We start from the raw sequence: 26416 nt of genomic DNA, 5'->3' as shown, positions 1-26416 counted from the left end.
AATGAAAATACGAAAGTAAACCTTATCTTACAGATTTCCCTTACAGTTCACTACGAAGAACTTCAGTATTGATTCATAAAGCTGATTCTCTGGCTGACTGAATGTGATGTAGCAGCTGATTACAATAGGCTGGCGTTCGATGCTTATGTACAACCCCTTCAATTTCTCTCACAAGCAGTTCTGGATACAAACCACTTCCTTCTTTCAAAACTTCTGTAAAAAAAAACATGGTTTATAAATCATTAGCTCTTCTGCATTTCTCTATGTATGTTTCCTCAAAGTAGACCAAATCTAACCTGTTGCTCAGTCATGACAACCTGATTCCCCTCTTGTTTGCTGAGATCCACTACACTAATAATTTCCAAAGAGTCCATCAAGCAATCTAAGATACAGTCACATCCTGCAACTGTTTGTGTCTGTGCTCCATCTATGAAGTCTTCTGCTCCACCAGGTACACTGACATTCCTCCTCTGGTGAACGCTAGATAAAATATTTCATTCTGCATACAGAAGGTCTGACCTCATACTCACTGAAACCCAAAGGAAAGCTTCTGGCCTGACTGAAAGCCTTACCTAGGACTGCATTTTGGGTATTTTGATCTGGGTCATCAAGATGTATCAACAGTTCTTGGTACAGAAACTCAACATGATTTTCCATTGCAGACTTCACATCGCTGTCCTTTAAGGATTTAAACCAATTAGTTAATGTGTGAGCAGCTGCCAGTCGCACATCACACGAAGCATCATCCAGACGCTTTAGAACTTCTGCAAAGGAGCATACACATAACCATAGAGCAGGGTTATCTTTTGCATTTGAAAATACAAAATGTATTTTGTCATCTCTGAAATTATTGTTGTATGTATGACACGCTTCTGTCTTCTGAACATTGTGAATACATGTAGAACATTTTTCCTAAAAGCATACAGTGCATTGTAACTGGGTTGTTACATTGTCAAAGACATTAACAGAAATGTATGAAATTGTTTACACAGGATCATAGGATGTTAGGGGTTGGAAGAGACCTCTGGAGATCTTCAGGTCCAACCCCCCTGCCAGAGCAGGACCATAGAATCTAGTGGAGGTTGCACAGTAATGCATCCAGACAGATCTTGAAAGTCTCCAGAGAAGGAGACTCCACAACAGGGGAGCCTGTTCCAGTGCTCTGTGACCCTTACAGTAAAGAAGTTCCTCCTCATGTTGAGGAGGAACTTAGATTGGTTGAACATTCTCTATCACTCTAACATGGTACTATGAATGTCTATTAATTAGACTAGGAACTTATTGTTAATATTTTATTATTAATTAAATTAGGAACTTAGATGAGTTGATCATTCTCTATCACTCTAACAAGGTACTTTGAATGTCTATTAAAGCGTTGCAGAATTACAAAGTTTAGCTATTTCTGTGCTCTATAAAGCACAGCATTTCTACCAAACATTATTGCAGTGCAGACTGTGAATATGCAAGATGCAAAAATATACTTTGACAATTGTCTGATCATGTACTTCTCTAAAATAAAATGTTTGTTGCTAGATTTCTACTGTGCTATGTAAGAAAAACTATCAGTCATTAAGATGCTGAGTGAGGGCAAGTCTGATTTATTTATCTCCCTGAGAACACAAATCCTGCTACAAAGCATAGACTGTACTTGTCCAGATTCATTATTCAGCATTTAAACGCCACCCTAAGAAGCACTACAGCACTCTTAGGCTAGGGTTTTCTTCTTCCCCCTTCATTTTTTTTAACTGAAAACCAAATCCTCTACCTATTCAGGTCTATTTATGGTACAATGAAATGGTTTGCTCTTGGCACTCTGAAACACAGCAAGGAGAACAATGTGACTTCCATTTATATAACGCATTACTGTTCTGCTTTCACTATAGTTAGAACAGTATTTCACATGGTCTAAACTAGGAAAGCAGTGCAGATGAAATACTGGCAAGCCTTGCCCAGACTCGTAGTATTGAGTAAAGTTCCATCTAGTGGTCTAAGGCGTAACAACGTTGGGAATACTGCTCAGTTCTGCTGGGACACTTCCAAAGGTCATTGACTTGCCTGAAATACGACACTCCAATGACATGAAATAACGCAGTTAAAAGGCTACTACAGAAAGGCCCGGCAAGAAGCAAAGTGCTGTTGGAATCACACTCAACAACACCTACTCAAGTGTTTAACATCTTGATTTTCTAAAATGTGTATGTGTACTTTATACACTTTAAGCACTCTCACCCATTTAAGACCATGTTTTAGTTTTCGCTGGATGAAGGCATTACATTGCCTCTTACACACAAAAATGCTGCTAATGGCATGACTTTGTGCAGCACTTTACTTTCTCCAATTGCTCTGGGAGAGAACTACCCACATAGTTAAAATATCAGATAAGAGAACACAGAAGTAGCATTACGAGTATGGGAGTGAAATAAGAATGGCCAAGAAATTGAGTCTACATAAAATCTGCCCCTATTTGCACCTCAGACTTCTTAAAGGCTTTTTGCTCCTTACATGGGATTAAAGCCAGATGCCATAGTGACATACAGCAGTTTCTGTCATTAACTAGTCCATATTAGTGCTTCCACTGCTACCAACTGCAGTCAAATTGCAGGTGAAGTGGACAACCTCCAGAGAGAATCCTAAAGCTACAGAGTGAATCTGACTACTGCTCCAGCACGATGCTTTGCATGCTTAAAAGCTAAACCAACTACGATACTTCAGGCAAAACCAGCAACTGCAATTCTTCAACATGGAGATCTTGATTTAACAAACAAAACCAAACAAACAAAAAGAGGAGAAAGCACAAACAAACAAATTAAACTTTTACAGTTACCTGTGTAAGTGTTGGTAAATTTATCTTCATCAAACTGCCTCCCACAGACTTTAAAAACCACACCAACAATCCGACAAGCCATCAGGCGAGTAAGTTTAGAGTCTTCATCTAAGGCAGCAATAATTTGGGGCATTAGCCCATCTTTGATTTTTAAGATCTACAATTAAGAGGAAAAACATAGAAGAACAAAAGTTTTTTCAGTCAGTCTAAACCAATATGCTCATTGGTTACATCAGTTACCATTTGGTCTGATCAATGCTGGTTTGCTTAATTTAAAAAGTCAACTATACAAGTTAACCTGAAAATCTAGGGAAGTTACAAAGCTCTATTTCTGCCTCTAAGCAAGCCTGGGAAATGAAAACCCAGCTCAGTGTATATGCAGATGAGTTTTATGTAACTTGTAAAAGCTTTAAACTTAGTTACCTTGTTATTTTTAAAAAACTGTTGGCAAGTCTTTTAAGTAAATGGAGATGAGAATTGTTTGTAGGTACCAGTAGATGGTGCTCTTATTCTAAAAGGAAGCTTTTAAGTAAACACTGTTGTAATACAGTTCCATAATTTGACTTTCCTATGTACATTTTGAATACATTAAAGCAAAAAAAAAAAAAAAAGGCATTAAGGCACTGATTCAGCAGAACTGTTTAACTAGAACAATAGTCACTGATAGAAGTGTTTTCGTATATGTGAATTCAACCAGTTCCATGTGTTGAAGCACTTTGCTCAATTAAGGTCTGTTATAAAGACTATGAACATTTAATAGCAATTTAATTACTTTAATTTTTAAAACATGCCTCTACATTTAACGTATTTCCAGTGCATCATTTCCAAAAGCTATTTTTGATAGTAAAGAAGCTTCAAAGAACTCCTGAGATTCAATTAATCCTTACTCATTTCTTGGGTAGCATTTCTTGAAGTGTACTATTTGTTAGCTCTCTTCAAGTAGATCTACTTCAAGTAGATACCCTTGAAGTTCCATCTCAAGTCTTCCTGCCCTTTCCAGGAATCATTTAGACTTTTTTTCTTTTCCTAAATGGACCCATGGGCTGCAAGGCAACCAGATAACTTTGCACACCCTGGTGAGTTCCAGGGCTGCTGCACAGGCACTGGCTAGGGATCTAATCATGCCCAGCACCCAAGTTGTTGTGCTAATGGTGGTTAGCATTTTGTGCTACAGAAGTGACCTTATGCTAGAACGAAGTTCTACAAGATCCAGTGATGGTGAGTATCCCAGCTCACCATACTGCTGGCTTTAAGTCTATCAGGATATCATTGTCTACTGATTGCTTCAAACATTAATACTCAGTTACAATTAATGAATTTTATTATGAAAATTGTATGTCCATCTGAAAGTACTACTTAGCATAAGGACTGATTCTTTTTTCCCCCTTGCATTTATTTTGTCTTTCTGCCTACGATTTCAAAGTACATTTGACAAGAAAGAGAATTTACCTCTTCTGGTGAAAGCATTTCACAGTGAATAAGAGCCCAAAGGCATGATACAGCTGTAGTGCGGATGGCAGCTGCTGTTCTTCCAGCATGCCACTGCAGATTAGGAGCCAGAATGTCTTTTATCACAGTCTCAAGGTAGCTAGGGAACAGCCTGAAGCCAAAAATAAGAAAGCAAAATAAAGGTTCATGAGAAAGTGATAAAGAGATTGACAGGACATAAAGGAGAATTTTACGTTATAGAAATATAGGCAGAAAAGGGGGAAAAAAAGACTCTGTAAGAAAATAAATAAAATCTTACAAGCCAATCTGATTATAATGTATGTGATAAGCTTTTCATAACTTAATTTTTCTAGATAATCTTTAAACAAATACCTAGCATTCATGGAAAGGGGAGGCTAGACTTTCTCCCACTTCAGACGATGCCCATGACTCACTGTGTTATCTTGGTAAACTACTTACCTTCTCTCTGTCTCATGTTCTCCGTCTGTGAAGTGGAGATAACACCCCAAATGAATGCTGTGAGGATTCATTAATATTTGTAAAGCCCTTTGAGACTGTCCAGTGAAAAGTATTTATAATGCGAAAAGTATGAACGCTATTGATGAGACCTGAGCTCCTGATACTGCCGCAGTCTACACAGGATACTTCAGGTTTCCCTTGGCTCATAAACTCACCTCCCTCAGAGATGAGAGGTCTGTAGGATTTTCTGATGGTGCCAGTCCCAGTACTAATGTGTTTTCATTACAAATACACAAATCTGTGATATTTTTGCTGATGCTTCCTCCTCCTTCTCTACTGAACAGGATACAATAATGCTTAAAGTAGGCACTATTCCCTCACGCCCATTTAATTCCAGCTCAAACAATTTTCAGTGAAGAGAAAAAGACACAGGTTAAGACTTTGCTGCAAAGAGACCTGGGTGCCTAGCTGTGACTAGATAATTAAGGCTCAGTTATTCTCTGTGCCTCTTAAAGAGCAGCTGGCAGCATGCAAAACAGACTGACAAATAACAGGCTCAGTCTACCTTGACTTGTGATCCACTCTATTTAAACTTCCCACAGACCTGGACTCTGGCCACCTGAGTGCAAAACAGCACATCACCACCCTGGTGCTTGCCAGAAAGGAAAGAAGCTGTTGCTGACTCTTCCAAGAGTCCCACATTTCCCAGATGAATAAATTGCTGCTACAGAGATTGTGCCAAGCCACAGGAGGAATGGGTAGATGTTAAAAACAAACAACCATCACTAAGTACTTTCTAAAAATCCCCACAACAGCAAAACAGAATCATCCAGCAATAAAAAATTCCATAATAATATTGTATCAGTGTAATCAGAAATGTGACTGTGTCTACTTCTTTCCTGTAACTACCCACTGCAGTTAGATCCTTCTATCAAGGTGTAATTTGACTGCAGTACAACCAGCCAGCCTGCCTGGCCTTAATTATCTACTGCACACAGAGAGAACTGAAAATCTCTATCCCCAACATGATGAAAAAGATACACCTGGCTGCTGCTGCTTAGCTAACTCTTAGCTAAGGGAGCACTCAAGTGTCTGAGAAAGTCAGAGATCCATCCTTGCTGCATGTCCAGCAGATGGCACTTAAGATTCAATAACAACGAGAAAGCTGACTTCCCATTAGACACATCTACATTTTTCCAAACCCTTTAGACTTATTATTTCAAACACATTTTTGAGAATTAATAGTTTTCTATTCAAAAGGTTGTCAGAAAAAAAATATAACTAATGATCACCATCATTCAAAATTTCCTTTCAGCTCCAAAGCTAAAAAAAGCTTTGTGCTGCTATCTGTGCTACTGTGCTGTCTGATCAGTAGCTGCTTGGTTTTAATAAAGCCTTCTGTTAAACCACAAAGAAAAAACAATCTGTCAAAGCATGAAGGTAAATTCCATCAGCATTATGTTAACCATAATGCTATGCTATTTGTGAGAATATTTGTTCTAGTGCCTTGAAATAGAATCAGTAAAGCAGTATCTGGCAATTATCTGACTCAATCATGTCAGACTCAATATTAGATGACCACAGACTCCATTTAGCATAATAACTGAAAAGCCTTCCTATCTAAACTGTTAGAATGTGTTTAAAGAGCTAAACAAATTACTGTCAGCAGTGAAAGCAATGGTGTAACCAGAACTTATGACTACTTCACTATACTATCTCTCATTACAATTAAGATGTATTTTTTCCTTGTACTGATGCAATTAAATTCTCCCTCTTTCCATTTGCAGACTTTACTGTCGTAAATCTTTGTAACTTTATTCTAAAACTAATTTCCATGAAATAACACACCCTGTGTGTGCTAGTTTTATTTACAGAGGTGAAACTTTATGCTAAAATGGGATCTGTGCATGCAATAATACCCAGATCTTATCAAAATATAAAAAGCAGAGCTTGGCTTTACACCAAAATTGCTTACCCCTGCTTTATGGACTTACATTCTTGAACTTTCATTCCATGTTAATTACTTTTTATACATTTTTGTTCTGGATTGGCTTCTTTTCTGCTTTTATGGAACTGCTGCACTTGGCTTTATGTTTGTGAATTGTTGTGGTTTGTGTTATGTTTCTATTTTTGTTGGGTTTTTTGTTGGGTTTTGTTTTCCAAACGTAACTTCCTAATTCCAGGTAATTTGAAAGCAAATGGGATCTGCTTTTACAAATCAAAACCTCCAAAAATGTTTTGTAAACAACTCTTGAAACACAAAACCCTCATGTGTTACTTCCTACATTAAAACATTTGCTGTGATGGTGATAAGTAGGATCAAGACTTCAAAGGGTCATTTAGCCTCCTCTACTGCTTTTTACTTTTTGAAGATGGACCTGCTGGTAAAATTCATTGCATTGCTCTTGTTCTCAGGCCAGACAGCCTCACTATGAGTTAGTCTGGGCCACCCTTACCCAGGAGTCATTCTTCATGCAAACAGGTCTGTTAAGCTCATTGGATGTGTATCTAAGCATCCACTCATATTGCCTTGAACGAAACAACTTCCATCACTGATGTCTGTGGAGTCCTGGTGTGTGTGGCTATTGCCACTGAGGGTATTACTTTGAAACATTCTCTTTTTTTTGTTTTTTTTCCATACTGATAATTCATCGAAAGTACTTTCAATTTGATGCAAAAGTACTTTTAGGAAGAATGCTTCCTATGACTTTGTTTCTTTTTTTCCGAAGAGCCAAAAAGGAAAAAATATGGCTCAGAATATGTTTACATACTAAATGCAGCAGACACTGGCAAAAGCAGAGCAGGTATGGTTTATGTATTCAGGACAACTTTGCAGAAGTGTTTGCACTATTAGGAAAGCTAAATTAATGACAAAAAAAAAAAATCCTCACTGTTTGCATTGTTATAAATGGAGGAGTTTTATAAGCACTGTAAGTTATAGTCAGGTTGTACTTGCAATGCATAAATAGTGCCAAGCAACAGGAGAACTCTATCTTCAGTCACTGAGAGTAATAATTCCTTATCAAACATTTATTTTAATGCTTTCTAAACACCATGCAATTTTAAATGCCCATTTTTTGAGGTGTTTTATTGTTTTCTTACAATGACTACAGGCAGCGTTTCAGGATTTAGGAGCTGTGTGGGACAAAAAGAAAAACAAACAAAGAAACCAACAAACCCCAACTAGCCTTCCCATCATATTTCTTTCCTAAGAATCCCCGTTTCAGCTTTCAAACATGCATCTTCTTTATATTTTGCAAAGAGACCAGGTCTGCATGACATCCATTTTAATTCTCCACAGTGGCAGAGATAGGAAGGCTACAGTGGAGGAAGAACGGACTTCAGTTTATTTGTATTTTTTTTAATTACTGCACTCCACCCTTCTAAGCACTGTTAGAAAAAAAAATACAGCAAGAAAAACACACTGCAGAGGATGGTGGGAAAGTCTCTCTTCTTCCAGGCATGCTAACATGGACACAATTATAGGGGTTAAATAACTATCATGGTCATTACTTTTTAATGCCACTGTAGTGCTCAAACAGCTGTGTGAAATTAGAACTCTACTTACCCCTGAGAATTGACAGTTTCACTTGCTTTCTGGAGCAACTGGGATAAAACAGTAAAAAGTTTTAACCGCAGCTGGGGATCTTTGTTGGGTTGAAGACACGTCTTAAGAACGAGAATGAAGCTATTCAGAGCTTCACCTATGACAGGACCTAGGAAATAAACATGCAAGACAGTACTAAGAGTTCTATTTAGATGTTTAATGGGAGTCCAATAAAATTTGTAATATGCCTGGTATTAAAATAGTACTGAACTTTCCACTCTTGCATGGCAGCTGTTGGTGTATCCATGCTACATCGTATTAGGCGGTACACGAATACCCAAGCTAAACCTCCAAGGGCTGAAGCTCCCACAGCCCTAGCCATGGCAGCATGGTGCTCCCTGAAGATGGTTTACCCCACATCTCCTTTAACCAGCTTGATATTGCTGTACTACACTGCATTATACAGTGTGGACCTATCAATGACATCTGCTAGTGCTGGGACTGTACACTGGTGGGTGGACTAATGCATTTGAGGGGGGGGGATTAATGATGTTGACTTTACATAGCTCTGAAAGCTGGAAGCCATGAACAAAGTTCTGGTTTTACTGAACTTAATGAAAAATCCTACTGAATCTGGTGTGACCCTGACACCACTCCAAACAGCAGCTTTAACTGTGCTTTTTGTTTCTTTCAAGTTTTTCCACATGCAGCATTCAAGGAAAGATGTTTATGACTCCCAGAGGCATGCTTGAAAGGGTCAGCCTCAAAATGTGGATAATATAATTACTGCAGCAATATTCTTTCTCTATGTTTAAATAATGCTTATTTGGATTTTACAAGACAATTGAAAATATTAATTTTAGAAGCTATTTGAAATACAAATATTTTGCAAATTCATTCTCTAATATAACATTTTCACATACTGTGATGAATTCCGTTTTTACCACTCATACTGTGATGAATTTAGTTTTTACAACTAAACAATTAAAAAAAAACAAAATAAAAAGCCCTTGCAGCTGTTATCCCAACATCTGAAGAAATTATTTTCCCACTCCAAAAGGAAGTTTATGCCTTTTTCCTTGATAATGATTATCATCTTCGTGGTTTTAGAGAAAAAGAATACACACAGATTATAAACATGTTTTATACTGCAAGCTTCTTGCTGTAACTGCTCTTTCTGCTTGCAATAAACTACTTCTCTCCAGCATCTTCTTCAGTTTTGCATCCTTGTGATGCACATTCTATTCAACTCCAGTCACTCAGAAAATCCTCCCAGGAGGAGACACAACAATGACATTTCTGGTGACAAGAATATGCTTCATCCATGGAATAGACAGATTGTAGTACTCCAATATTTGGAAATTGAATGTTTAAAATAACAATAAACCCCCTCCAAACCTTCACTGTCTAGACTGAAGCAACAGAGGGTGTTGAACTGCAGTTTGTTACATTTCTGTGCCAACAAATAGGTCTTTATTTTCACAGCATTTCAGCATTTATTCAAAACACACTGCACCACGTGAGTTCTGAGACATTTAAAAGATACTACTGTTGTATCAAACTGATAACAGCAAATTCAACAGATAGAAAATAAACAATTTAAACTGATAACAGCAAATTCAACAGACAGAAAAAAACCCAACCTATTCCATCTTAAGCACGCATTCCTGAAAAACAGTAAGAACTGAGAACTTTGAAATGAGTAAACCCAATTATGTTGATTAAAAACAACATTATGTGTGGGAATGAAAAGAAAGAAAGAGAAAAAAAAAAAAAAGGAAAAAATAGCTCTAGGAGCTGCTGTGTCAGACAGAAAACACAGACAATAGCATATTACCAGTGTTGGGTGCAAGCCAAAAAGTTTGCCCAGACATTTGATGATTTATTTAGCATTAAGGAAAACAGAGACAACTGTCTAGAAGTCCCTCAGTCATGGAAATGGGAGCACAAATATACAGAAAAGTTGGCCTCTCAGATCTTGCACTGAAAAAACTTTTTGTTTCTTTCCACAGATGAAAATTAGAAAGTAAAAAAAAGTACATATCCTGGTTGCTGCACAACCCAGCAAGTGGTTGCTTCACCAAGGTTTGCTGAGGCTTTTTTGTGAGATTTGATATTAACTGTGGAAGATACAATCCCTTAAAACACACCTGTCCACATTTAACTAGCTGCTGTTGCAATAATAATAATACCTCACCTGAAGTAGTTGTCTATGCCCCCTTTTTAATTAACAGAAAGTAAAAACTAAATCACAGAATGTTAAGGGTTGAAAGGGACCTTGAAAGATCTAACCCCCTTACCAGAGCAGGATCACCTAGAGCAGGTCACACAGGAACGCACCCAGGCAGGTTTTGAATATCTCCAGAGAAGGAGACTCCACAACCTCTCTGGGCAGCCTGTTCCAGGGCTCTCTTGCCCTCACAATGAAAAAGTTTTTCCTTATGTTTATGCTGAACCTCCTCTGCACCAGCTTGCACAGATTGCCCCTTGTCTTGTCACCGGACATCACTAAGAGCCTGGCTCCAGTAATTTCCATTTTAATCATCTTAAAATGGGTGTTTAGGTGAACTATCTGGCCATTACTACACCCCTTGCCTGTAGATACAATCTGGAGAGCTGTGTCAGAGGAACATTCGCCATGCAGATCCAAAGCTAAGTGAAATGTTATGTCAAAGCATTTCATGAATCTGTATGCAGCATGTGTAGAAGAGAGGAAACATTTGCACAAAACTATAGTGTATTTTACAAGACCAGTGAATAGATGGAAAAAATAGATCTATTTTTGGACACAGAAGTTCTATCATTTTATTTCTCCATGATCCTGGTATGTTTCACTCACCTGAAAGCATACTTTTAGGCAAGTGCTTTTAGAATGCCAGTGAATCTTTTGGAATTGAAGATGCTTCAACGTTTTTGGTTTTGGTTTCTATCATTATCTTGTGAAGTTTCTACATATTACACTATTCATTGTAAAATTGGGGGTTGGACTAGATGACCTTTGGAGGTCCCTTCCAACCTAGACCATCCTCTGTGATTCTGTGTGAAACACAATGCATCTGCAACCTATGGAGAGAATAATTTTATTTCTTTTAGAACTACTAAATAAGTTGTACCTGAATGGGTTGCAATGACATCAAACTGTAATACTTCTGGAGAGTAGCATGTCCACCCATCACATGACACTGAAACCCACTCCATTAGCTGAACCATATGCTGCTTGTAGAGATAAAGAAAACTATCCAATTGCTGCACTTCAGCTAATGAAGACATTGTTTCCTCTACCTGTTAAAGAAGAGAAAGGATGCTTTATCTTAATTGAAACAATGTTAAAAGAAAAAAGGAAAAAAAAAACTTTCAAAACTCATCATTGTAACAGAAGGGACAGAAGATTTCCATAATTTCTACCTGGACAATCAAGGTTGGTATTTAACACCTGCCTATACTACAGCCATTACCTTTTATTTAAAGAGAAACACTTGCCCTGATTTTAAAATGAAATTGTAAGGAACATGGCAACATAACAGCAAAATGAAAGAATCTTTACTCCATGTGAAAATCTATGTGACTTTTCTCCTCAATTTCAGAAGGCTTTGAAACTTTAATGTAGAGAGAATTTCTCACAATCCCATTTGGCAGGTTATGGCATCTTCTAAAAGCTATTGCTGTTGCAGCTCAGAGAGAAAACATGGTGTTTTCCTTCTCCCTCTTAATTTTTTTTCTTTCCCCTCCAATTTTAATTATGCAAGGTGCTCTCTCTTTACAGTAGCTGGGCAGGTTCATTTAAAATTCTCAACTCCTCTTGCTTAGAAGCACCAAAATTCACTGTTATATTTGAGATGCAGTCTTCATAGTTACATTTAGACTATTCCATGAGACAGGCAAATAAAACATGTACAAATAAAACATGTAAAAAGAACTACTAAATGAATTCCAGACATGATCATGTTTGGCAATGGAGCACATGAATTTTCTTCATCACTTGTAGCAGATGTATTTCAGAGCAAAGGAAAATTTGCTTTTACAGTTCCTGAAGACTCCTACCAGAGGCATAAAACTTCTACAAGGAAGAGATTAAAGGCATGCTGGAAGCAGTATCTACAGTCTTGATCATTTCAGTGGACAGTGAATCAAAAATAGGGAGCAAGACACTGCTAGAAACCCCACTGAGAAATAACATGTGTCGACAGCATGGCCAGTTCTTGACTGGAAAGATGCAGTGCAGCCCTATGAGTGACATCATTTGACTCTAAGTGGTTCAGTAGAACTACAAATTGTAGTCATATTTTTAAGCTGAACTCAACCACACAAGTTAGCTGAAACATGTCTAGGACCTTTAGAATTTTATAGACTAATCACTTGCCAGACAAAGATGTTATTATGGAAGTACCAGATGTGGAGAAAATAAATGAGAATTCTAGGAAAAAAAAAAAAGAAATAAATCAGGATTTGCTAAGGACAAAGGTTACTCTTAAAGCAGGTTTGCTTGCCTCAAGCAGAAGAGATTTCTCTTTTCTTGAAGCATTCTGCCAGCCAGCCAAAACAACTCAGAATAACTTATATGTAAAATATTCATTTGTCTGTAGATTAATTGGAACATTTTACATGACAGAATGTTAAAGACAGAAACTACTTTTCATTATTAATCCCATCACAGTCTGCAAGATGTTTTTTTTTCCACTGAACAAACGAAATACAAAATAATACATCATTCACAGGTGACTTTAAATGATCTGTTTAAGTAGTTTCAAGAGTGTAATTAAAAAACAAAGAGAAAATAACAAATATGCCAACAGACTGATGCATATCTTCTCATCAGGAAGTGCCTCACAGTCGAAAAAAGTCAGAAAATAGCAAGGGTGATTTTCTTCCCTATATTTGAAAGTTAAGAAGTTTAATGATACATTATTTTCATGCTAATAGTCAAGGTGTGCTAAAAAAGAGCTAAGATATCACAGGCCACTGGTACTGAAATAAAATCTTATCTTCAGGTCACCAGTTAAATCACTGACAAGCTCAATACGTGCTTAACAGGCTCTAACAACTGATATGGCTTCAGTCTATTTGGAGCTGTAAACTACACTCCTCATCATGATACTGAAGTGCTCAGCTGGTGGTCTGGATCTTTTTTTCTTAGCCCTAAGCAACCAGAAACACTGATGAACACAAAGAAAAGGGGCTAAAAATCTAGGATGACTGTGAGTGTCCACAATCAGATCTTGTCAGTTGTGCTCTCCACTAACTTTGAGCTCTTCTGTCCCCTTTAGAGTAAAGCCTGAGCTGAAGTTCTACAATGCAAATTTGTGAATATTTTATGTTTGTACTCACAATCTTCTGATCCTGAATACAGATTTCTTTTCAAACAACAAAGTTTAACTTGTAAAGTGAGATGCAGTACATTTGTTCTGTATGGTCTGAAGCTATTTTAACAGGGACTTTTGCCTTCTGCAAGCTATACAGCTCACTTTGAAGTCTGAGAATAGTCAGTGGGGAAAAAAATTAAGAAATTCAATCCATATTTCTATTTGTGACAAACATTGCAATTATGTAATCTCATTGCCAGATTTTCTGTCTAGCTGAAAGAAAGGCTAATGAGAAAAAGGATTCTCATCCAAAGTACTGTCAACTTTACAAATAATCTGTAACTGCAGGAACATCATAAACCTTTAATAATCTTGGGAGAATAACTTTTCCGTGTATGAAGATCAGGATTTCTCTCCATAAAACTTTTTTCTTATGTAGGAGTATGAATACTCCTTTTTAATGGACATTGCTGACTTTATAGACCACTGCAGGGCTAAACAGAGAAGATACTGCAAAACATACCAGATCCATCTGTTCAAGGTTCACTTGGACAGATTGTTTGTTTTTCAAAAAACCCACAAAACCAAAACAAACTTCCCCAAAATCCCACCCTCGTGCTGGCTCCCCAAGAGACAGAGCTTCGTGCTCTACCTCTTCAACCTGCAGATTCTTTTCAATACTTGTTTCAAGCTTTGTTCTATTTTACTTCTTTCAGAAAAGTTCTCTAAGCCTATGCCTTCTTGCAGGCAAGCCTGTCAGCTGTGGGGCCATAAATACTGATGCTATGCAGGCCTTTGGAATACCATGCCTGGAAGCAAGAGAAAAGGGAGTAAAATAGCCATCGCGTTTAAGGTGCACGTTTGAAAAGAGACAACTTGGATAGGTCACAATTGTACTCCATGAGGATGGCTTCTTGATTTATTTGATGCTTTAGCTTGGGGAAGAAAGAGAGAAATAAGGGGGTGAGACAATGTTTAGCAAAAAAGGCTCATCTATTATCAGGGCATCTACAGATGTCTTTGATTTTAAAGCATTCCTGCAAGATTTAAACTTTTGGTTCTGGTGGGAAGGTAAAAAGGTCAACTACTGTAAAATCAGGCTGATCTTTGTCTAAAGATTAAATAACTGATTTTGAAACTATGATCCTATCACTTTTTCAAGGCTCGTAGTGCTCTCAATCCATAGGTGAATTGTTCTTCAACAGAAAATTTTAGAGTAATTTTCTGGCCACTTGTGTATAGCCTAACATTAACAATAACTCAGTGACTTACGTCCAGCTAAAAAGTAAGCACCAACAGTTCAACCAGCACCAGCAGCATGCCCAGATCTTTGCAGAATCTAGCAACAAGGATAAGCTCTTGAACACTTCCTGTCCCCAAACTTTACCAAACCCATGTTCCAGTGACTATTATCCACTCACGTAAAGTGGCTCAATGGCAGTCCTCATCCCATTATGAGCTTCCCATGCTCCAGTAATGTACTTCAAGCCATCTATTCTGAAACCTAATCTAAACACACTTCAAAAATAAATAAATCTAGTTTTAACTATAGCTTACAGTCCTATACTGGGTGTTATTTGCTACAAAATAAAACTGAATTCTAGGACTAGAACCTTCACATACTCTAAACTCAATGAGACTTCAACCAAAGTTATGAAACAATGTAATTTTCCAGGCTCTGCTGTCTCAAATTGTAAACCCAATTTCAAACTTAATTCTGGTATTAATCATGTATGGACAGTGAGATGCACAACCTTGGACTAGCCATGAGACATTACTCCCTGCTGGTACACCCCACAGCCAGTGAACAAGCCTTACCAGATGGAGCAATAAGGCCAACTCGTAAGTTTCTCTAAAATAAAAACAAAACAAGGAGGCTGTTACTGCTGCAGACTGTAGATTGTGATGGGTTAAGTGTCAGGAGGACAGAGCCAGACTCTTCTCAGTGATTTCCAATGACAGGACCAAGTGGAAATGGAAACAAGCTGGAATGCAGGAGGTTCCATGTAAACACAAGGAATACAATCTTAATTTTGAGGGTGGCAGAGCCCTGGAACAGGCTGCCCAGAGAGGTTGTGGAGTCTCCATCACTGGAGGCATTCAAAACCTGCCTGAATGTGTTCCTGGGTGATTTACTCTGGGTGATCCTACTCTAGTACGGTGGTTGGACTAGATGATCTTCAGAGGTTCTTTCCAACCCCTACCATTCTGTAGGGTTCAAAATATTAACTAACCACCAGAACAGTGCCATAAGGATCTTTGCAGAACAGTTTTATGACTAGAAACAGAATCCAAGAATTTCATCATGCTTCTTTCATACTAACAGAGTGAATCTGATGATACTGAAGTTAAATGACTATCTAAATGTTTAACAGTTCTGTTTCTATACAATTTTGAAATATTGCTATACACACACACATACAGATGAAAAATAAGCAACACTCCCCCCCAAAAAAGTGGTATTATACAAGTTCTCATTTTAATGATTTTTTTTTCTTCTGGAGAAGTTGCCTGTATGTGTTTTAAACAGATTAAACCCAAAGTAATTTCAGCTATGGGAAAAGATGAGGAGACAGAGGGTACAGTCAAGGTCATGCAACACTAACTCATTTCAAACTCTACCAATCTTTGTGGATGAGCTCTTAGTTAAGGATTTCTGTGGCTTAAATGTAATGTCAAGAGAAAAAATTGTAGCTCTGTTTAGACAACATATCTTAACAATGGTAAAAATCAGAAACAGACTGAAATATTAAACCAGCTCACAGCTTACCTTTTCTTTGAGGTGTTGAGAATTTGGTGTTGCCATTATTGTCACCAAAACTTTCATTAGCTGAAAACTAATTTCTTTGCAGTATTCCTGGCACACTTCTATCAATGCTCGTACACAGTAAAGCAACTGTTCCATATAAAACACCTATTTTTTAAGAAAAGAAGAAATGTATTAGGTTATGGTAGAAGATATAACATTATTTTTAAGGGACAGAGATGGGAAATGGCAATAATAAACTCTGAGCACTGTCTAATTCCCTAAGTGGTAACATGTCAATAATCTCATACTAGTTCTTTTGATTACCTACATTTTATAGAACACAACATAATCCTCCTCCCACACTGTTTGCTCATATTTACCTTGTCCTGTTAACAAAATAAATGACTCTGCTTTTAAACACACAATTGCTTCCCTGTGAATGGAAGCATCAAAGCATTTTGGAATGCTTACTGATGGTATTTTCTCACTCAGAAGCACAATTTGTTAATTAATAACGTATTTGTTACAACTCTTTCCAATACTATTTCATGCTTGGCTATTTTGAATGGAACAATACTGGTTAAATACATAATCCAAGGAAACCTGAGCATCTGCTTTTATCTCAGCCAATTTACCTCATTTGATGCAATATAATGCACTTTATCTTGGTTCAGCTGATACTAATTGAAGTCAATATCATTGTCAGTTAGCTTGCAATAACTGCTATGATAAAATGCATCAGATATTCCCTGAAGCTGTCAAACTACATTCAACAAACAGAAAGGGCCATTGTTACAGATTTACCTCAAAAAATAAATCAAGTCTAGGAATAGTTTAGCTATAAATGTTATTAATCTCATGGACACGGTCAATCCTTAGCTAAACAGTGTCATGCAGCATTTGCTGTTAAAATAAAGACTGTTTGCCAAGACCAAAGGCTAGAACAATTCCACCAAACTCTTCAGCTGCAGATGAATGTGTCTACAGTATCTAATGCCAATTGGAAGTGGAAAGCTTAAGACCTCACAGCAATTTTGCAGGTGTACCTCAGGGAATTGTTATTTGAACAAACAGGTTATAGACCTTCCAGTTATAGCAGTTCCTAATCATCACAGGCTTCATGGAGATTAAGGTTAATTCCTGCATCACAGGTACATATTCCAGTAGGGAAGAAGCATAATGAGGGAAAAACTTCAAACATGTATCTTACACTGGATGAAAAAACAATTACACTAGATTTGGTTGACACACATGAGTAAGTGTCGTAAAGGGAAGCCTGCATCTGACATGAAGTCAGACTTTTCTGAAGGCACAGCAGAGGCCATTTTTTTGGTCATCTTAAGAGAAGAGGCCTTACAAACTTTTGGTGGATTGAAAGCTGGGATTTCCTTTGTTGGGAAAATTGTAGGGATTCTTCCTGTGCATGTTTGACATATTGTGAACACAGGTCACTTCAAAACATGGGTTAAATTCTGTCTCTGGGTCAGCCAAGATAGTCCTCTGTTACTGCAGTACATACTAAACAGCTTCTTTCCCTTTCATGCCTTTTCACTTTCCTCCTGCTATCTGAAAGCAGTTCTCAAATTTGAATCCACATCTGCTGAGAGGATGGACTTCTAGCAAGGTTTGGGGAATAGCAGATTTGAACAGGAGACCACACTATGGCCCAGGGAAGACAGGGAAGCTCCTGTTTTGTCTGGGACACACAACCACAACTATATTCTGATATAGGGTGGGGCAGATGTGCAAGGGAGGAACAGGAATGGGAGCATTTAGGGAGAAGGAGGAAAGAAACAAGTTGAGGGAACTACCCAGCTAAAACTTTGGTCTGTTGTGTGTTTTCCACAAAGTCTTACCTCTTCAGATCGTTGACAAACCTCAGCTTGTGACAGTGTGTTGCCAAGATCAGTCAAATGAGGCTGTAAGATTTCTTTTGGGCTACCTCGAATCACTGCAGTTAGAACCATGATACAAGATGGCTTAGGTGTCTTCTCAAGGGCTGCTGTGATTAATTTCAGCCACACCTTAGGGCTTACAAAAGTTCCAATCAATTCTGCTGCTTTCACACACTGAAAAAAGAACAGGAATAACTTCAGGATTTTCCTGAAAACACAAAGATCTAAGCAGCATATGATGGGCTTTCTCTTTTTGTGATTCCAGCTTTTAAAATGCTTCAGCAGTTGCCTTGTAGGCCTTTTTCACTCACACAGTAATGATTACATGCATGAAGAAGGTTTCTTGATGTGTTCAGTAAGCACATAATAAGGCATGCAGCACTTCTCAGCAGCAGATAAACTTCTATGAGAAAGAAATGCAAAGAAATGCAGCATGTAACTTTCAGCATAATGAAGTCTCTAGTTCAATAACCAGATGTTGCAGATTTAGTGGAAGGGATGGAATAGCAAGAAGGAGACAACAGAGTAAGAACTGGAAGAATAGGAAGAACGGTTCAGGAAAAATTGTCTCTCTCTCAGACAAGTACTAAGAAAGACTAAAGACAAGAAGAAATTGCAGAAAAAATTAAAAAAGGTAATTTCAGTAATGGATTTCACAGTCTATACAGCTTAACTCATAGCAGGAACCTAAAGAAAGACCTGATTTAGAAAACTAGCTTTTCTGACATTTGTTGGACTACTTGCACACACAAAGACACGAATCTATTTATTTTAATATAGTAAGCATATTGTTCACATTTTTTAACTTCCATAAAAGCCTGAGCCTGATCCCTCAGTGATGGGCAACTTCCAGTAACCTAAAGTAAGGCTTACCCTCAGCAGTAGACTCAGAACTATAAAGAACAGGGTCTTTATTCAGTGTACAACAGATGCTTTAACAGATAAAACTCACGTTTTTAACCACTTCTCTTTCTTCATCCAAGCATGCTTGGTACAAAGTTCTAAGCAGTAGCTCCATGTGTTGTGTTATGTGATCCTCTGCATGTAGCAGCAGCGTATGCAGAAGCTGGGATGCTTTTACTCTTGTGCTTTCAACCCAGTCTGTTATATCATGACTGAGACCTGGAAGAATTTTGGAGAGGTTTCTTGACACAAGTTCCCGACAACCTAGTCCTGGTCGAGTCACTAGAAGAAAATGAACAAATACAAAAGAAAAAGAAACATCAAAGGAAAAGGCAAAGCATACTAATCATTAGAAAGGTTTAAAGCCTCCAAAGTAAGAGCTATGGGAGTCTGCTTCAGCTTGTAACAAAACATTCCAAATACTGCTGAGGAATTTATCAGCACAAGCTGCCTTTCTTTAATATACCTTACAAAATTGAAACTCCACACACCTCTCTAAAAATGTTGGTATGTATTACTGAAAGATGATTTAGATTATGTGTTTTAAAATGTTTACAGGAATGGAAAAGATAATTTAAATTTTATGGGGCATTATCCACTTTGGAAAACAACAAGCTTGATCATTCCTTTTATAATTTTAATTGCATTGTCATTAAAAAAAAAAACTGAAACACAAAGAGACAAAACAGAACACTTCTGCACTGAACATGCCTGTACAAACAAAATTTGAGTTGTTGTTGTCTGAGAACAGCCATTTCATAATTGCCACTCACAATGTTCACATGCTGTTTTAAGAAAGAAATGTTATTCATTATGAGGTGTCAAAAAAGAACTGAATGTGAGAGTGCATTTCTTATTTCTGGTACAGAGTTCTCAATGACTGACTTGTCTCAGGGTATTTTCTTACTTTGCCCTTTTTAACTACAAAAGCTAAAATGAAAATAGACTAAAATAAGTCGTCTAAAGAACACAAAAGGCTTATAGAAATGCCTATAAAACAGGAATAAAATTCAAGCATCAAGCTGCTTTTTTTTTTTTGTCAATGGAGGATAACATTTTGGATTATGAAAATTGACAATGAATAGCAAAAGGTCAAACAAAAAAATCAGCTTGAGACAGCAAATACAGGCTGGCATCCTATTCGACCTGAGGCAGAATTTTGTTTCAAGAATTTGGACAATTCTTTATCAGCAGTTCCTTCATTTCAGATGTTCAAATGCAGGCATTTATCCCTGTAGCTATTCCTGTCAAAGACTTCCCTGCTATAAACTGTCTGCACCTGTATCCTAAGGCAATGACTGCTTTTGCTCAACGGAAAGCTGGTTGGATGACACCAGGTATGAGGGCTAACTCTATTCTTCCTCTGACCTGCAATATCTGTCATCATGAGATCAAAGCACAGTGGGGGCTCATATGTCAGGTCCATTAGCTTGAAAGTTTGATAAAGACAGTTAAATAAAACTCACTATAAAGTCACAGTTGTAAAAAGATATTCCAGTACATGAAATATGTCAGAAGAAATGGCAACAAAGTGTTAAAATACACCATTATATTAAACAAAAACTAAGAAATGTTGGTGGAGGGGAGACAGAGGGGAAGGACACATAATAAGAACTCATCCATATGTAGTCTGTGGTAGGACACCACAAACTATTACTTGAAAATAAGGTATACAAGTATCTCTGATACAAAGTTCCATATCTGTAAGATTATGTAGCAAATAATTCTTTCATTTTCCTTCTCTTTTGTCACATAAACCTTGATTGTTAACAAGACATATAATCTGGAAGTAAAGATAAGCAGCAGGAAATTCTATTGTAAAGTCATCATTAACTCAGGATTCAAGCCTAAAACTAGTTAGTGTGTATGCATGTGTTTGTACATATGTCATATTTAAGCCTTAACTGCATCATTCTACCAAGCCAGATGCATGAAAAGAAAATAAACGCAGGGCTGGAACGCTGCCCAAATTCCTCAGGCATGCAATTTAATTGTGAAGTAACTGATATATGTCCCTTTCTAACAGTGAGAAAACAAACACTGGACACCCACACACAATTCCCAACACAAACCTAGAGTTAAATGAACAAGGTAACCCTATTAGCAACATAAATGGTAAAAATTATTTCAAAGATTGGCATATGAAGCCTTTTATGACCTTCACTGTATCATGGCCACAGCAAAGTAAGTGACTGGAGCTTAGACTCTCAGCTTCAATCAGTTTATATACGTTAAAAAATTCTCTGACTGCCAAGAAAAAGAAATATGCTTCTGCCATCACCAGTGGGAGTAAAAGCATTCTTTACCATTTACAAAGCCCTGAGGCAACATATATAAAATAAGGAAGGGAAAAAAAAAAAAAAAGGAAAGGATAACAGATCAACTTGCCTGTCTTCAAAGCTAAACAGTTCTGTCAAACCAGTCACCATTATGAAGTGTTTCCCCTTTCATTCAAGCATTATTGAGTAAAACAACTTTGAAGGGGGGAAAAAAAAAAGTGTAATTTCAAAGAAGAAAGGACTCCGGAACCCACTGTCAGGGAAAGGATTTTGCTGCTGGGTATTCTATGATATGATTGTCATGTAGGCACAAGCCAAGCATGAACCTGTTCTTTCACACCAAAAAAGTTTTTGTTCAGTTAAATATGAGTATAGAAATCAATAAATGACCCATTTAAACCCTCTCTCTCATCAACATCCATAGACATATTTTTAAACATTAACTTTATGAACCTGAGACAGGAAACAAGCTTCAAGCTACTACAAACATAGCGTTTTAAAGCTATCTATAAATCATGTGGTGTTAAGAAGTAATCTACCCATGCTGCATTTTTTTTTTGAGTGTGTAAAACAAAGGAATTTATTGTTTGTTCCCATGTTCTTCATGCACGCTGGCAAGTTTTAGTTACCATCCCAGTGTCTCACAAAGGAGTCGGAAATCATTTCTCTGCAAATTTTTCTTCCATGCCAATTCAGTGGATCATTAACGCTGTGCTTGTTCTCATTATTTGAGGACTCAGCTCACACATTTCTCCATTCTGCCTTCCCTTCTGGCCACCTCTATATCCATTCCCCACCTGGGTGTTGGCTAACATATAACTTTCTGCTGCTCTGCATCACTGCTTTACCTCTTTTTCAGCACAGGTATTTTCATTTAGTCTTTCTAAAAATGCATTTCGGGATTAGTGGAAAAATTTAATGTAGCTACTGAACAAATATTTATTACATTTTAAATTTAACATAATTAATTTTATACACATATGTGAGATATCTATCTATCTATCTACCTACTTATCTATATCTGTACTAGCCCTGTATGTTAAGTAATATTACATTTGGTAATGAATATTATACATCCTGCTCTGCTGTCATTACTGTAATGCAGTTCTTGGTGATTATTCAGGAAGTTAAACTCAATTTCATTGCAACTTACCTCCTTTGGGATAATGCAAAGGTGACACACTAAAATCCATTTTATCTTTCAGATCTTCTTCATTCTCTTTCTCCCACTGCAAGCCTATCTTTTCCCAATAAGTCCAAGCCAGTTTTCTAGGCATAAAATAAGAATTTTATACCATTATGCCCCCAAAAGAAAAAAAGTCAGTCATTTCAAACTAAGACTTCTGGAATCTTTGACTTCTAAAATTCAGCTAGAAGCAAGGGAAGCATTCCTGCCATTTAACTTAGGCATATTAACATGAGAGTTGATTCTTCTTTTGCACTCAGTGGACAGATGTCACTTCTTCCAAAGACAGTTTTATCTATTTCTACTTCTGTCTTCATCTCTCTCATACTTACTTGAACATAGCATAAAAGAACAATATCATAAAAGCTACTGAAGACAGTGCTGTCATTTTGGGCTTAAAAACCCAAACCAAACCCAACAACAACAAAACCCCAACCCAACCCAAAATTTTTGCTACAAGCAATAATCTGTGAACAAGGAAACATTTTCATGTAAAACAGCTACACAGGGGGAAAGAAAAGAAAGAAGAAGAAAAAGCATTCTGCTTACACATTTTCAGGAATTTCATCAGAAAAGCTGCCAAGTAACAAAGCGATCAGCTTGTGAAAATATGAGTATCTATCTCGTAGGTGCAACAACCATTCTCCAATGACAGTTGTTACAGCGTGCCGAACCTACATGGATATGAAAAGACTACTTTAAGTATGTCAGGTAAACAAAAGAAAAAAATAAAAGAATAATATTTGCTTTCCCTACATCAGATTTGGTCAAGGGCATCGATAGTCTCAAAAGAAATGACAAGAACCCAAGATCTCCTCACTCGCACCAAGCATCTTAAGGAACATGCAAGGTGTGGTGATGCTCCCTCTTGTGTTCTTGCTGTGGCTTAGTTAGTCTTGACTGGAGCACAAAAGCATGCTTTTGAGGGGAAAGACAAGAGACAGACCTAACTCAGAAAACTCATGGTTAAAGCCTCTCTGAGAATGGAAGAAATGTACATTTCTCTGAAATATGAAGCTTTTCAGGTGCATCTCCAGAAGACAATTTTCTTTGTTTGTTATAAAGGAAGCCCAAGCTAAATAATGTCACTACACTCACTCAAAAATTAAAATGTTTTAGCTAAGATTAAGTTGCACAAACTGCTGCCTCAAATGCATCACGTGAACAGACTCTAAGTGTTTGTCTTGCATCTGAAAAGACCACAGAAGTCCTGGAGAGATCTGACAGAAGAATTTAAGACAGAATTGAAGCCACCCATTAACAGAAAAAGGTGCTTACAAACTTCAACAGCCTGCAGAATCAGACAGCAGCTGAACAGGTCAACAACCTTTGTTTTAAATATCTTAGAACTGACAAACATGTATGTGACATATCAGTGTATCTGAAATGAATGAATGAAAACTGAAGATTGAGAGGTAGCAAGTAGCAAGAGAGGAACAACAAAAAACCCCACCTGAAACAGACCTGAAATATGGCTAGGTTAAAAAAAAAAAAAAAAAAAAAAGAGGAAGAAAGGAGGAAAGGCACACCTTGGGAATCTCATCAAATAATCTCTGGGCCAGATGGGACAGAACATCATCCACAGACTTTCCATTTCCAAACTGTATCACTGTTCCAGTAGCTTGGATTACATCAACACGAACTCTGTAGTGCTGGTGTGAAATTGTTTGCATCAGGGGTTTTATCAGAGATTCTGACTGCATATGGAAGTGCTCTGTTAGGGCAGAAAGAGAGAAATGTCAAACACGCCTTTCTGTATGTGGGTGACAGATCTCGAGCAACATGATTTCTGCAACACTACCAAAAGCAGCCTGATTAACCTCACTGCATTTAAGTAGCATGCAGATTTGATTTCATATTAGATCTGAACACTAGCTCACATGCACTCCCCTAAACTTCTCCTCCCTACATGCAATGGCTCAGCATCCATCTCTGTTATAGTTCTTCTCCAACAGATTCTGAGGATCTGACATGCAAAGTGAACCTCTGAAGGTGTGTGCAGCTTTTTAACTCTTTCTCTCTTCTGGCTGCATCCCTGTAACCTTCTATCAGTCCCTACCTCAACCCCTGTCCCCTCAAGGAGAGCAAGCTCACATCAGTCCAATGCTTCCATCCTTTGCCCATCCCTGGGCCCCACCTGGCATGGCCTGGGCGCAGGCCATGGCGCACCGGCAACTTTCGCGCCTGACCTCGGCATAGTGGTCAAGGAGGGTGGCCTGGAGGATGTGGATAATCTCGGTGAGATAGGGGACCATGGCGACCCCGCAGCGCTGCAGCAGGAGGCTCAGGAGCTGGACGAGGCCGAGGCGCAGCTCCTCGCTGGGTTCAAAACCCTGCGGTGGACAGAGGCGCTGGACCAGAGCCGGCAGAACGACGGGCAGAGCCTCGCCGGGCCGGTCTCCGTGGCTAAGCCCATGGCAGAGGAGCTGAAGAGAGAGCTCCCGGCACCGCTCTGCCGTGTCTCCCACCAGGCAGCGTGCCAGCGGCCGCACCAGCTGCGTCCCAAAAACCTCCTGCACCACGGCGTCCGAGAACGGCCTCTCCTGCACCTCGGCCCGGATGGCCTCCAGCGCTCGCAGCCGTGCCGTCCGGCTGCAATCGGACTCCTGCAGGCAGCTCAGGGGCCGGTTCAAGGCCTGCGCCAGCTCGGCCGCACCGGGCGCCGCCATACTCCGCTGTCGCCACGGAAGTGCGGCAGCGTTGCTAAGGACGCGCGTGGCGTTTACGATGGCGGCCGGGCGCTTTACGGCGGCAGCGGAGCACTTTACGTGATGTGGAGGCATGCTGTGTGCGGGGGGCGCTGACAGCGCGGGAGGCGGCAGCTTCGCTTTCGCTGTGTCCTCCGCACTGAAGGCAAACCCCGAGCTTCACAGCAGAGCACCGAGGAGGCAGGGTGGTAGTTTCAGCAGGTACAATAGCGACCAGCAGGAGAGGGACCCGTTTTTCCTATCAGGCGGGAAAGAAGAGATTGAAACCTGAGAGAAACCCGCGGGTGATGGAAGGGCTAAGGGGATAGGCGAAGCGCCGCAGCCGGAGCCGCCGAACTGGACCACTTGAGCACAGCTCACCTGTTGCGAACTTTCACATGTAACGTTGTTTGCATCACTTTTCCCTTGTGTTTTTTTTCTAAAAGGATCAATACAGCAGTGGCAGTCAGTTGCTGGTTTCAGTAGCAGCATTGTGTAGTTTTTATGTTTCATTCATTTTAGTTAATGTGTACTTACATTATGTTCATATTGTACTTACATGTGCTCTACACAGTAAAACATTTTGTGTGCTATTCTGGTGACTGCAATCAACAAATCAAACTAAAAGGGTTGTCAGCATCTTTTTCTGGACTAATATGTAATTTAAAGAGCAGTAAGATACAGAGCTAATTCAAGTTATCCTTTTAAAATACCCTTGTATTTATCAGCAAGGAGTTTATTCCTGGCTTGCTCCTGGCTTGACTCTGAACCTTTGAGATCCTTATTCATCCTTTATTCTGTAAGAACCCTGAGTGTGAATTCCCTGGGAATAGAACTATTAACGTATGTTGGAGTATTCCTCACAGTGCTTGCTGGTGCCTGGCCAGTAATCTGGCCAAGGTCCAGCTGTGACCACTCCTCAGGGGCCTTGCATAGAGCTGTCTCTGGATGCAATGGCTTTGAGTACTTAAGCAACTGAGCTGGTGAGCTGCTGTTCCCAGTCCTGTCAGAGATCTGGGGTATAACAGGCCTGGTGGCTCATGTGTCAAAGAGGGTGCTGGGTTTGGCCATGCTCTTGCCACAACTCAGCAACCCATCTTTTGTGTCCAGCCTGCCCTTCATGGCCAGGCCATCATCC

General features: G+C 38.7%; 1 protein-coding gene across 1 annotated transcript; it reads right to left on the bottom strand.

Annotated features, from left to right (window-relative positions):
* DNAAF5 (dynein axonemal assembly factor 5) lies at window positions 1-25260 on the bottom strand. The gene is made up of 13 exons (XM_054391162.1): window positions 24729-25260; window positions 24121-24305; window positions 23141-23265; window positions 22559-22674; window positions 19176-19408; window positions 18185-18397; window positions 16350-16493; window positions 11393-11561; window positions 8301-8448; window positions 4274-4424; window positions 2825-2981; window positions 573-764; window positions 1-213 (listed from the first exon to the last, which is right to left on the bottom strand). The coding sequence occupies exons 1-13, from the start codon at window positions 25258-25260 to the stop codon at window positions 74-76; spliced, it is 2505 nt and encodes an 834-aa protein (XP_054247137.1). The 3' UTR covers window positions 1-73.
* Between the last annotated feature and the right edge of the window lie 1156 nt (window positions 25261-26416).

Source organism: Indicator indicator, chromosome 22 (genome assembly GCF_027791375.1).
Source record: "Indicator indicator isolate 239-I01 chromosome 22, UM_Iind_1.1, whole genome shotgun sequence".
Classification (NCBI taxonomy): domain Eukaryota; kingdom Metazoa; phylum Chordata; class Aves; order Piciformes; family Indicatoridae; genus Indicator; species Indicator indicator.
Note: the sequence above shows the minus strand (reverse complement) of the source record. Positions and strands in the feature narration are given on the sequence as shown.

What these genes read in the sequence shown, in the direction of transcription:
- DNAAF5 (XM_054391162.1), bottom strand. Translation starts at nt 25,260, where the DNA reads ATGGCGGCGCCCGGTGCGGCCGAGCTGGCGCAGGCCTTGAACCGGCCC. An exon ending in CTGCGCCCAGGCCATGCCAG is followed by an intron (nt 24,306 to 24,728) that starts GTGGGGCCCAGG and finishes CTGCCCTAACAG; the next exon opens with AGCACTTCCATATGCAGTCA. An exon ending in TACCCAAAATGCAGTCCTAG is followed by an intron (nt 214 to 572) that starts GTAAGGCTTTCA and finishes TTTTTTTTACAG; the next exon opens with AAGTTTTGAAAGAAGGAAGT.